Source organism: Anopheles stephensi, chromosome 2, assembly GCF_013141755.1.
Source record: "Anopheles stephensi strain Indian chromosome 2, UCI_ANSTEP_V1.0, whole genome shotgun sequence".
Taxonomy (NCBI): Eukaryota; Metazoa; Arthropoda; class Insecta; order Diptera; family Culicidae; genus Anopheles; species Anopheles stephensi.
In genome coordinates, this window is record NC_050202.1 from 7,825,458 (window position 1) to 7,839,120 (window position 13,663).

Below are 13,663 nucleotides of genomic sequence, written 5' to 3' on the forward strand. Positions count from 1 at the left end.
TATTTATTTGCGACAGATGAACTCAGGCACGCTTTCATCCGGCATGAACGAGGGTTCATTTGCCCCCTATTTGTTAATCGCGAGTCACTCATTCGGCGTGAAGCTGTAACTCAGCAAAAGGGACGACGGCGCTCACCGTTATCCTCTCTCTCGCGGCAGGATCTTCTTTCTTCTCGTGAGATACGGCCGAAAAATCACGCAGAATCTTTTCGCTCCGGAACGTGTGGAACATCCGTACGAGCAGTGCCGACCGCCAGCAAGGATACTCCTCAGTTTCGGAGTATCCTTCGCAGGGGATGGACCTTACGCGCGCGCGTTCTTTCCTCTCTATCTCTATCTCGCACTGTCATCATTATTATCATCAACATCATTCTCATCATTTTCACTGAAAGCATTCTTCTGGACACGGTTGCACGCCGAGCACGGAAGGGAAAAAGAAAGTAAGTGTTATTTAGTAAAAAAAAAATGCGCCATTGGGCAACAGTCTCGCAATAAACCTCGGGAAGCCAGTTCGGTGCAGTGTGTTACGTTTCGGGTGCTGTGGCTGTGGCTGTGCTGTGAAGTTAGGGGAAACAGCAGAAATGTGAATTGATAGCAAGCTCAGCAGCATTGTGTTTAGGGTTAGGAAAGATTGTCCCCGTTTGTTGTGTAATGTGGTGTTGAAGCGAAAGCAAAAGCATGTGCAGAAATGTGGCCGTAACATTCGATTGTTTTGCCAAAGTGCCTCAATCCATCGGTGACATAATGTGTGCGTAATGCTGTTTTTTCGGGAAGGTTAAGCGGAACGGATTCAACTTCAACGGAAAACAACGGCAATGGATCGAATTGTGTAACTCACTGACAGCAGGCAAAATCATAATCGAACCTGGCGTTGGCCACGGACACCGAAGGCTAATCTATTGTAAGGATGATTCGCACGATTTCCGCCAATCCTCGTTCTTCGTAAGTGCGTTTTTCGTCCATTTAACTGCCCGTAAGTAGTCGTCGCCGGGCGCGACCGATACATACGCTTATATTGAATCTATTTTTCCCCAACTCATCCTTATCCCATTAGGTCCAGGGGCTTTACTGTTTTTTTCTTCTTCGTTGAGGCAGCTAGGTTGCCCTTATATGCGTGTGTCTACAACGCTATTTTGTGAGAGTATGAGTGGAAGCATTTTCCTTCCATTGGAACTGAAGGCAAAAAAAACACGAGGAAAGTTTCGCTTTCTTTCTTTCACTTCCTGCCGCATACCATCAGCAAACGGCCGCACAGGGTTGTGAAGGCTTGCTCCTTTTTCCTTTTGCTTCTACAGCTCCTGACAGTCCAAAAGTGGAAAACGTGGCCGAAGCATGAGCCGAACTTTTCTTCTCATTACGCGCATACCGATGAAAATGCCAGCAGCGCGTGGTGTGCGCCTTCGATGAAGAACTTTCTCCACGCGGACTTTAGCTCGGGGAGATAGGGAAAGGGAAATACGGCGAGGGGGGGGGGGACTTCCTTTTCGGCTGGACAAAAGACTCCGGCTGGAGGACTGCTGGGTGGTAGTGGCACCCTTCCCGGGAAATCAATGCTGGGGCGGAAGGTTTAACGTAGCCAAAGCAGTGCCAGCAAAGTCAGAAGCATCTGATCCACACGAACGAAACTCTGGCTGTGGGAAGTTTGGAATGAGGCGAACAGAAGCGAGATGAGTGTGAAACGGGAGAGGAAATCAGCTTCAACCGAATTTTCTTTCAAAAAAGAACCGGGTGAAAGTCGAATCTTTTCCCTCCCCAAAACCGGTACAAACTAGTGCCGTAAAAAAGTGGAATAAACTACTGTTTGCAGGAAATGGAGCAAACAGATTAAATTAAAAGAGGTTTGACAGGAAAAACGGCAAACAGCTGTGAGTGTGCGTGTGTTTGGGTTGGTATAAGAAGAAGGAAGACCAAAATCAGGCCAATCTCGTTCCGAAAAGGATAACACCCATAAATGGAACATGATTTTATAGCACTTTTGCTATAAAAACTCGCCTACAATCGCCGTTTCCCATCAATCAAGCAATAAGCTAAGCACACCGCTTTTTAAGGTGTTTTGTTGATGTTGCTCCTACTGGACGGCCTCATACTGCTCGATCTAATAACGAACGCTTTTGCCGGTTCAATCCTCACCAAAAATTTGGACCCATTTAATAAGCTTACCCATAATCGGTTCGCCGGAAAGTTCTGTACTCGAAGCAAAAAACACATCACAGCTTGGGAAAACAATTTCACAAACTCCCTAATTAATGCGGAAAGCTGCCCCAGAATTAATGGTTAAATTCTCTCCCCACCTATCCACTTGGCTTCTTGCTCCCTTACACCCGGCTCACCGTGATCGAGCCCCTAAAGCTGAAGGAGGAATCTGGTGGCTTGTTCGGTCAGCTTCCAGGAATTGGGCTTTTTTTTATCTCGGGGTGCCCAGCTGGCTAAAGTTGGCTGCCGATGATGATGGTTTTGCTGGAAAGTTTGAACCCTCGGCGGCTGATCCAAACATCAAAAACCAAATGAAGTTGAATTATCTCTGAGCACATCAGGCTGGTTAAAAACCCGACGCATAGTTTTTCATCGATCTTGAATGGTTTTGAAGGAAAAACCCTGGTAGCACAACAAACCACCACAGTGGAAGGATCAAACACACACAGAACGAGGGTTGGTGAAAAGTTGTTCATAAACAATCATTTGCTTGTTTTACATTGCACAATCACACCAGCAAACACAGCAAAGCAGCGTGAAACAGGGAGAGCATGAACATGTCTGGAAGGATTCGGGAAGCCCCCAAACCAACAACAAAAAACCCCGAGGATCAGACTTGGGATTATTGCGCTGTTGCTTTTTTCCAGGGCTAAGGTTTATCAACTGTTCTATCATCCCATTAGAACACGGGCACACAGCACGGTAAAAACAAGGGACACGATAAACTCGAACATCGTGGGGGAAACAGTGTTATGAGAACAATTCCGGGAATCATCCATACTCGCCTGGCTTTTTCACGGGTGTGTTGGGAAAAATGCAAACTTTTTCCACGCTCCTAATTCACCAGCCCCCCCCCCGAAAAAAAAACAAAACACTGGCAGCGAATGAACCATGCATGCCGTCTATCTATTTTCCCTTTCCCTTCGCGATTTTCCCGCTTGGTGGGCGAAAAATATCAACCATTCAATGGCAGACTTTGGGCAGGGTTTTGTTTGCAGGCCCCGTGGAGTTAAAAGTTAGACAAACGACTCGATAAAGGAAGAACACAGCAACCAAAAAAAAAGCGAGCCAGCAGCAACACTCTTCTGGCCGTTCCGAGGAAACCCGGTACAGAAACACCTGCACATATCACAGCGATGAAACATCATGTGCTCACAGATACAGCCACACTGCCAGTTTTTTTTTCTTTTACTCCTTTTTCCCATTTGAAGCGAAATTTGCTCGTCGAAACTCCGACCGGTGTGGTGGGTGCAGAAAATTCGTCCTTTGGCGCAATGGTCTGATGTTATTGCTGCGGTATTTGTGAAAAGGGGGAGAAGAAACGCAACACCCAAAAAAAGAAAAAAACGCCCCCAATGGGGAAAAACTTCTGATGTTCCCCTGGTGGAACGCCGGTGTGGATTCGATGCGCTGCGAAACAGTTGAAAACCACAACAATTTTGGGATGATATTTGAAATATTTAAGCCTTCAATCTCTGCACCGTGGAAGTTGTGATGTGTTAGAGTGAGTGTGTGTGAGGCTTAATTTGGGTTACTTTAATAAGAATAGGCGAATGAGGATTTTTCCTCATTAATAATTAGTTTCCTTCTATCTTTAAAAGGAACAGAATGCAAAAATGTCCAACAAAAAATAGGAATCATTTGACACTCGAACTCCACCAAGGTTTATGATCCTCCCAGTGCTCAGTACTCCGGTTGGTTTTGTGTCCCCAACATCCATGACCTACATCGCTCCACCACTGTGAACGATCCCGCTCCCGACACATTTGTCAAAAGCTGCAGCATTAACGAACGGATGGCTTGATTATCTTGTTATCCGTCTCTGATGATGGTACCAAGCAGCCACAATACCGCCATATTGACAGAGGGTTTGGCCTTCATCGTCAAGAGACGGGGTTGATGAGGAGAATTCAATTCACTGCGCTTCATTAGAGAGATTTACAATGTATAATCTCGTTTATAGTGCTCATTATGAATTTGTTGCCCCGGTGGGACTCAACCATGCTAGGGATGAATCCCATGATCGTACGCCATACGTTTGGATGATGTAAAGTCTTACGAAGTAAATGGTGAGGATTCATATTTTATTTTTAATTTTTTGCACCTCTTTTGTTTTATTTTAACGTTAAATTTTTTGCTTTATATGGTGTGAAATCAGAACGTAGCAGCTGATGATTTAAGTACAACAATGCTGTCAATAAAATGGTTGACGAAATGCCGTCCATTGTCTGGTGCAGTTCTCGTCCGACCTCGATCCTAAACCAATCAAACACCTGTCCGAAAACAACGTGATGCACTCGGTACCGTACCAGCGGACGTTTGGCCCCATTTGTTCGGTACATTCATGTGTCCTGTCCGAAATCTGATTAACCGATCCAAAAAGGGGGTGGCGAGCCAGAAGCAATATAATGCCATCGGCCGGGTTTGTACCGGCACCGATCGTTTTAAATACGTTCCATAGAAGATGGAGCATGGAATTTGACACATTTTGCCTAAAACCCACGAGCCCCGGTATTTTTGGGAGAAGGACAATTCGGCTCAAGCGGTTGCAGTGTACAGCCACAAAACCGAGCAATCTGCAGCGTGTTGTGATGTGATTTTCCTCACGCGGGAGTAGTAGTTGTCTGTGCACGGAAAATGTAGTGACCATAAACCACAAACAATGGCCACGTATGGACTTAATTGCTGGTGCGATATTACACCGGACCGTGCAACGGCGAGTAGATGCAGCGCCGGTTCGAGGATTTGCGAGCCGAGAACACAAACACTAGCAATCATCTGTCTCGCTAAAAGCGGTGCACAAACAACTAGGGGCAGCTGATGTAATATGGAGAGTGTTTAGGTTGTATTTTAATATGATCAAAACTCTAGGGTAGGCTGAGACTAGGATGGATTTTTTGGTAAAATTCTATTTTCATTTCTTTGAGAAGTAATTCGGAGAGCTGTTTTTTAAACCCAAGGACTGTATTTCAGTTCTATGACTGTCATTTACACATGCTCACCTATATTTTTGCCTTACATGCTAGCTTTATTTTATCAGACTTAAACTCCATGCAAACTATTAATTTTTTGGACCTCAATTCACATACTACACATAGAGACGGTCGAATGGTCGAACTGACTCTTAATCTGGATTACAAACTTCAAGGCCCAGCAAGTAATCAGTCTTGTGAACTTTGTATTGACACTTCTATTCTAAGGTTGTACTTGTATTGCAAAATTGATGTACTTCATTTGTGTTGCCTCAAAGTCTCTCAAAGCGTATCATAACGTTCACCATTCCAACCATTTTAGAGCTAGATCCCTGAGTTGTACCAAGTATTGCGCGGTGAATACGCCTAGCCAAGCTTCGGTTGGATGGTCATGTCATGCGAGTATCACCGAACGATCCGTGTCCCAAACTTAAAGGGGTTATCTATATGGTCAGAAGACTTTTAAAATATTTTTATCGAAAGCTATATCTACCTCATAAATTCCTTTACGTCTGTTAGAAAATTCAGGATAAGCAATTGGTACACGATAACGGTTGACACAGAATGACTTAAATGACTTCTGAAGCAATCCAAGAGCTCCCCCTTCAGGAGTCCTTAAAGTTAATAAGATCGAACTCCAGACTTTGAGGTTTGTCTAGAACTTAGCTAAGCGCTAGTAATTTCCTCTCAATTTTGACCACGAATGAGCTACTTGAGCTACGAATTTGTGAGGCTTTGTCGTTGTGTGTTACTGGACTTTATGATGGCTACATTGCCTGCTTGAATCTTAGCCTTACTGCTTGCTTGAACTCAAAACTATTCATTCCTACTCTAATACCATAATTAAAAGTCTCTCTTTCTCTGACATCTTCCACCCATTCCATCTCGAAAGCTAAATTCTTCCTAAAGCACTAGCATTCTCTGTAAGCTTTTAATATATTTCACACAGGTAAAAACCAAAAATTTCCTCCCCAATATTTTTCAAGTCACAGCACCTACACTAAAACCGACACTTAATTTAGATTAATTATCTGACAAATGTCTAATTCCCGTGAACACCCACATCTTATATCGCAACCCTGAACGCCTTGACACTTCCAAACAAAGCTCGCCCCCCGCCATCGAAATGTCAGTAAAGCCGTCCCCCGGAAAGTTATTCGCTTTCCTCACCATTTAAATGGCGTGCTTTGCATTTTGTTTTCCTTCCCTTCACCAAACAACAAAGTCCAACACCCAGCTTCGGGGCCGCAAAAACTCACAACCACGAAGGCTTAAAAAGTTTTACCTCGTGTCGGTTAACGGTGTGCCGTGTCGCGGACCGAAAACCCCCACCCGGCAAGCGGAAACTCAACACTTCCCTCATTCAGGACGTTTCGGGACGTTTCGGAGCTGGGAGTGGAGCATATTTGTTCCACATTTTCGTCCAAAATTATGCTCTATTTTGGTTCATAAAAATTTCGTGACTATTGCCCCCCTATGCCATTGTTTGGAGCCCAGTTTTACATGGCGTGGTAAGTGGGGGGGGGGGGAAAAAATGGCCAGAATTTTCCCAGCAGTAAGGATGCTCCCTCCCAACAGACTCGTAAAACACAGAACATGGGGTGTGAAAATGAGCTGTTGGATACTGTGTACTATCGAGGTTCGATATGGTAATTAAATGTTCGCGTGCGGTTTTTAGAACGCACGCGGAAATTCACACACACGCGCGCGCGTATACGCACCGAGCCACACCGGGCGCAGTAAAGGCTTCTAAGAGGATTTTGATTCCGGCTCGTCACGCCATCACGCTCGGTGGAGATTCCGGCTTGGCAGTAGGCGCGTTTGTGTGTTTGTGTGTGACCAGCTGTGTGTGGTTACATCAACACGCTAAGTAGCTTGGGATGGGTTGGGTGCCCTCGGGTAATTCCCATTCCCGCACCTGGCCGCTGTCTGTCGGGCACGTGTCGCGCGGAGGTCGTCGTCGTGCCTTCACCGATTACGCATTTGGTTTTTCGGGCAGTTTTTCCCTTTTTTTTCTTTGCGCGCGAGGACGAGATTCATTCACCACGAGGGCGCCTACCTTCTTTGATGATGGCCGGGGGATTATGCAAGCTCCGCTGGGTTCATGCGTTATAACCGCGTGTAAATACACGCTTCGCTGCTACTTGCTGCGGGATGCCTGGATTCCCATCAAATTACTCACACATTATACCAGCACACAAGGACACCGAGCGCCTCCGGATTGCGTTTAGTTGCTGCAGCTTGGCGAGTGTTACGAACGATGAGGAACGCGTTGAAGCAGTCGCCTGCAAAGCTCATAACCGATCAAAGGCTTATATGATTCGGTGAATCGTTCGTGATGGCGTACGTTTGTGCATCGATTTGTGTGCTCGGATTTGGAAATGCGTATTCGGGAAAACGCGTAATAAAACTAACCAGAATTATAGCCCATGATTTGTAAACGATTCGCAGCCATAAGCCTGAACACATTTTTATTGCTACCTGAGTCAGATGAGACTTATGCGGGCTTAAGCTGTCCTTGCTGCACCGTAACGACATGCTTTCCTCAAATAAAGCTTCCTATATTGACCCAAGAACAACAATTCCATTGAAACAATCCACAGCACGGGCCCACTGCTCACGGCACCTCCGGTTGACATTTATGATCGAATGTTGCCCGAGTGTTTGAACTCTTGGCAGTTGGAAGCCTCACCAAAACGAGCTCACACAGACGCAATGAGTGTCTGTGTGTGTTGTCTTTTTCCCATCTTGTTGTTTTTTTCTGTATCTCCCATCCCGGCTGGCTGGCTAGCTGGCTGGCTCGAACGATCAATAATCATCTGTGCCAAGATGACTGTTGGATTTAACCCAATTTTCAACGATCGATAAGAAGCATTTCGCTTCCATAACGCTGGCTGGTGCCTTTCGCATCGACAAACACCAAAGCTCCGGCGTCAAAGTGGTCCAGTCATCATCATCAGCAGCATCGTGCTGCTACACACAAATATCACCATGGCGAATGGTGCCAACTATTGTCCGCTGGAAATAGACCGTCAAATGACGGGCCGGGCGTGCCTGGGAGCCTGGCAAAGTCTAGGAAACATTTTCTCGAAAGCGCCCGGAAGCGAAATGGGATTGCAGGCTGCTTGCTGGATGCGATGAGATAGAAATGTGCGTTTGTGTGTGTTTTTTTGGGAGTAATTATGCTAAAGATGTTTATGTTTTTCTTCTAGAAGTCTTGCGCTGTTGGCTTTCGTTTAGTGTTGCTTTGTGAAGCAAATGATGGTCTGTTTTCCTCAGGACGCTTTATTTCATATAAGGAAACTGAAATCAAACAAAGGAAAAAGGCAATTTACAAAAACAAGCTCTATCAAAAAGTCAATAAAAAGTCGCTAAAGTTAAAGAAAACACTCAAAGAAACCCAAACATGGAAAGATTTTTTTAATGCTTGACCGGCTTTGAAAAGTAAAAAAAGGAAGTGGATAGGAGGGCAAGAGAGGAAATTTTCTTCTTCTTCTTCCTTGGCACTACAACCTCGAAAGATCTCGGCCTACCATTTCGTGCATTCAGTGACTTGGTTTTATCCGTAGCAAAGTAGTCAGCGTACGGGGAGGCGGTCTGGATGGGATTTGAACCCCGGTCCTGCCGTGTGAAAACCGGCGCCGTTATCGCCTCGGCCACCGGACTGATAAAATTTTACAAGAGAATAAATAAGGAATAAGCAGAAAACGAAGTAGAAATATAATTAAAAATAAGAAGTAGAAGTAGAATTAGAACTAGAAGAAGAATTAATAGAAGTAGAAGTAGAAGTAGAAGTAGGAGTAGAAGTAGAAGTAGAAGTAGAAGTAGAAGTAGAAGAAGAAGTAGAAGTAGAAGTAGAAGTAGAAGTAAAAGTAGAAGTAGAAGTAGAAGCAGTAGTAAAAGTAGAAAACCAAGTAGTAGTAGAAGTAGAAGTAGAAGTAGAAGTTGAAGTAGAAATAGAAGTAGAAGTAGAAGTAAAAGTAAAAGTAGAAGTAGAAGTAGAAGTAGAAGTAGAAGTAGTAGTAGAAGTAGAAGTAGAAGTTGATGTAGATGTAGAAGTAGAAGTAGGAGTAGAAGTAGAAGTAAGAGTAGAAGTATAAATATAATTAAGAGTAGAAGCAGAATTAGATATAGAATAACAAGGAGATATTAAAATAGAACTTTACGCCAACTTAGCAGAAGCTTCAGCAAAAGAACTAAAACCACAACAAAAAGAAGTAAAAAAATTACAGAGAAGGAGGAAAGGCAAACACAGAAGTAAAAGAAAGTAGTTCTAAAGGTACAAGTAAAATCAGAAAAAGCCATTCAAGTAAAAGTTCGTATAAAAGCAGAATTGATTAGAACGGAGAAAATAAAATAAAAAGTAGAAATGGAAAAAAAACATACCAATGGAAGCAGAAGCAGTAACAAACGTTGAGATATAATTTGAAGCAAAAGTAAAAAGAGAAAAAGTAAAAGAAATCATAGAAGTTGAGAAAGAAATATACGTGGAGATAAAAGTAGAATTAACAACATAACAAACAAACAGAAAATCATTATTTTCCTTTAAAGATAAGTAAAATTAAATAAAGCATTCATCCTCAGGTATTAATTGTTTTCTGGCTTACTCATGCTTAACACACAGCAATTAATAATGAACACGAAAATGCCCTTTGACGAACCACGTTCGTCTAAACTGTTCAACCTTGGTCCTTTCAAAACGGTCGATGACCATTACTGCCCACATTTTATTTCTCTAAACCGTGGACCCCTTGTTTGACAAGCTCAAATGTAAATAAGTGGACGAAGTCATCACTTATCGCAAACATTAATTAATCGCAATAAAATGGAGAAGGTTTTTGATATTTTCCTCAAGAACCTTCCCACGCGCTGGGAATATTTGATGATAAGGTAATTTACAAGATTACGACAACTTTCATGCTAACGTGCTATTAAAGTTTACAAAGAGAAAAGTCCTGCGCTCGTTAAACGGTTTCCTCACCTCAGTACCTGCCCTAATGAGCAGTCTATGTTTCCCCATTTTCACGCATTCCGCTTGATGAAAAATGAGTTTCCGTTAGTTGGGTGTGACTTTTGCCTCCGCACCCGGGGTTATTTTTTTCCGTTCGCTTGCGCACCTTCCATTCAGCGATGGGGCAAAAACTATTACAACGGGCTGCCGATAGTTTACTGGCAACTATGCGCATTTCCACAGTCAGCAGCAGCACCAACACCGGAAGCACCAAGAGGAAGCAAATGAACTGGGAATGACTAATTGATGGATTCCGTGGCACACTTTTCGCTTCACTTCCGCGTTCGGTTGAGCAGAAACGGTGGTCCTGTGGGGGGATGGGGCTGGGAGGAAAAAGGGGCTGAAGATTACAAGCGTCATGCTGGGCGTTCGAGCGTGGAAAATAGTCCCCGCATGCCGATGCTCGTTATCCTGATGCTTCGTTTCCTGTCACCATTGTGTTGAAACGGAGCTTGAGCGCTGAAAGTTTAGCAATTCGGTGATTATGGTTAATCAGCGTGAGTTTGACGACGATGGAGTTATTGTCGAGAGCGAGAGATGATATCTACTTATTTGGAGGAAAAATTTGGGAAAACTTTAATTATTTGACTATTATTTTCCATAACGATGCTGATTCAAAGAGGGTTTATTTATAGCTTCTGATTCAAGCCAACGACACCACCGTATCGACCTGACTCGATTAAAGATCCTTAAGGTTGAAAATTCATAAAGCAAACCCCCATGAAAGCTACCCCAAGCATTGATGGCTTTCGATCAGGCAGTCGATGTTCATGCATCGTGTCCTCATTCAACCATTCGTCTCGGTTTATTTTTTTTTATTTTTCCCCTGTTCCAAGCTCTGTTTTCCATTAACATTCCCGGCCGGCAAAAACCTGGTCGGCGCGGCGCTGAAAGCAAAAGGCCCCTCCGTCGTACCGTTGACGGTTCACGCGCCGGCTATGATGTAGAAAATTAAATTATTTCCATTAGTTTTCACCGGGTGCACCGGGTGCCGGGGCCGGAGTGTTGTCGGCACACCGAAAACGGAAAATTATAATGAGGCTTTAAGATTTGGGTCGAGTGCTTTCCTCTTTTCCCTGTGGCGGTTTGAGCGGGGGTTTTGTTTCGGTTTACACACACACACACACACAGCTCCCGTTGGGTGGTGGCTGGCTTCCTGAAATCGGTCGCATCTCCCGAGACCCGGTTGGACGGGGATTGAATGCCGTGTCGGGCCGAAGTTTGGGGCTTTTCCGCCGAGCGCTTGTATTTATGTTTCGCTCGTTCTTTAAGGCATAATTACCGAATACATTAAATTATGGAGGCGCCCGAAATTTCGGCAAACGCGCTCTCGGGCCTCCGGATTCACAGTAAGTGTCGAGCGTTCGTTTTGTTGTTGTGTTGTTGCCCTGTGTTCGTTGAATAATAGCGATTTTGCCGGGTTTTTTTTTTACGATGGATGAAACAGAAAATTTGCATTTCTGATGAGTTGTGGATGTGGTTTGGGGTGTTTGGGGCGAAAATTCACCAGAACAGGAAGATGACTCACAGTCACTTCATGACGTTGGAATGGAAGGAGTTGTTCCTTGCATTAGGGGGAAAAAAATTGGGGGAAGAGAGCTTTCAAGGGTGGATTTGGAAAATGTTACTCGCAGGAGGAATACATTTCAAATGTTTAAATACGAACCCTTTTTCGCTGTTTTTTCTTACTTAAATTCTTCTACAAAATTATAATTAATTCAATCTAACATCTCTTTCCTCTCTCTTATGGTATCTTTCACAGAATCCGGAATGATATTGCTGTCGATGGCCATTAGACGGTGTTCCTCCGTTCTTAATCTTTGTTTTAAATTTGAGGAATTTTCTCTTCAAGAACTTTTCAAGCTGGTTTTTCAAAGTTGTGTGTAATTTTATCCTGTTGATAACTTATTTCTATAAATTTTAGTTTCATTTTTCATTCGCTTTCTGTAGTACACTCAAGTGAATCATTGCAGCGTGAAAGGTTTATTTGTCTGTAAAAGTGTGAGTGCTCGTACTCGGAAAAAAGCATCGGAAAAAGTGTATAAAAGAAAAGGAATACTTGTTTGTTAGTTATAAAACAAATTTGCTACAGTGTAAAAGGATGTAAAATGTTAAAGTGAAAGAAAAAACGCCAGCAAAAGAAAACACTCGTGCCCGATGGAATACCAGCACACGGGATAAAGCAGAGCATGACGTCATGATAGCAACGATCGACCGACGCGTTTGGATTATGTTTCTTTGGTATCTTCTTTTAAAATGTAAGTACTGGGCATTCTACTTTGATTAAAGCTGCATTTTACATATTTTAAATATTTTTCACAATGATTTACATTATAGCGAAGGTTTCTTACAACTTTTTCTTTCGGAAGAGTGTTTCGTGAATCACTATTACTATTTCATTATTGACAAATATAAAAATTTTCAAGCCTTCCAGCCACTGTCTTCCAGTATATCAGCATTGTGTGTTTAAGATTTCGTTGTAATAATGAACACCGAACGAACTCTACCAGCAAATTCCCTAGCTCACCATCGACCGGGTCGAAAGGTTAGCTTTGGTCAAACATTTGCCTTTATGCCCCCGTTGCTACTTACAGCCAAAGCACACTTTTGATAATGAATTAATTCCATCAGCACGATCCATTTCGCGCTCGTTTCTTCTTCCATTAATGTTTGCTCGTTGGAAATGGGAAACAACCTAGTGATGGTAAGGGTTTTTCTCGGAGAAAACATCGCCCCTAAAGTAGGTCATCTCAGCGCTGGCAGTAGATGGAATGTTTGCACAACAAATGCGCTACTGTCCGCCTCATAATCACATGAAATCAGGCGAGTTTTAAGGAAACGGTTTGAATGTTTTAGTAGCTGTTGTATCTGGAAGCTCCGGGGCTTCAAATATTCACTTCAATTTGTTCTACTTTATAAAGTTGCTAGTTGAGCAATTGAATAATTATTTAATGCGTGAAGTACATTTACTTTCAATGTAAAGAGCTGTCAAGGGATCAATATCAGGAGCTCGCTCTGATGAAGAAGAGAGACTTCTTATATCCGAACTACGAGACAACAGTTGCCAGCATATTTATCTGTCATCAGGACCTTATTTTCTTCATAGTTTTAAGGGATCTCCATCTAACTAGTCTAGTTAATTATGTGGGACTTTAAAGCATGGATAGCGTTGGGGACCAACACTCACCTTATAGACTGCCAAATACTGGTCAGGGTATATCAGAGCCTCTGTTCAGACTCTTGACTTGCATGTTCTGAGCGTAAGTCAGATCATTACTGAAGTATTAAAAGCCGATCTGGTCTTCGACAGTCAAGTCTCATTTCGGTTATATCGGGATTGACCTGGATGATCGATTTTCTCCAAGAATTGGCAGAATTCTTCTTGAGAACAATTCATCAGAATTGGCATCGAAGGCAGATCAAGGATACTTAAAAATGGGAGTAGATTAATACAATTACGTTCAAATGCTAAACCTACACGCCATTT

General features: G+C 43.2%; 1 protein-coding gene across 2 annotated transcripts in view; it reads left to right on the forward strand.

Moving 5' to 3' along the window:
• The first annotated feature begins 261 nt into the window (after positions 1-261).
• Positions 262-13,663, forward strand: part of LOC118507141 — a 55,661-nt gene continuing 42,259 nt past the window's right edge. The window contains exons 1-2 of one of the 2 annotated variants that reach the window (XM_036045176.1): positions 262-440; positions 12,101-12,434. In XM_036045176.1, coding sequence (XP_035901069.1) covers positions 12,374-12,434 — 61 coding nt within the window. In that variant the 5' untranslated portion in view covers positions 262-440; positions 12,101-12,373. The remainder of the gene's footprint in view (positions 441-12,100; positions 12,435-13,663) is intronic. The other variant, XM_036045175.1, reaches the window with a different exon arrangement.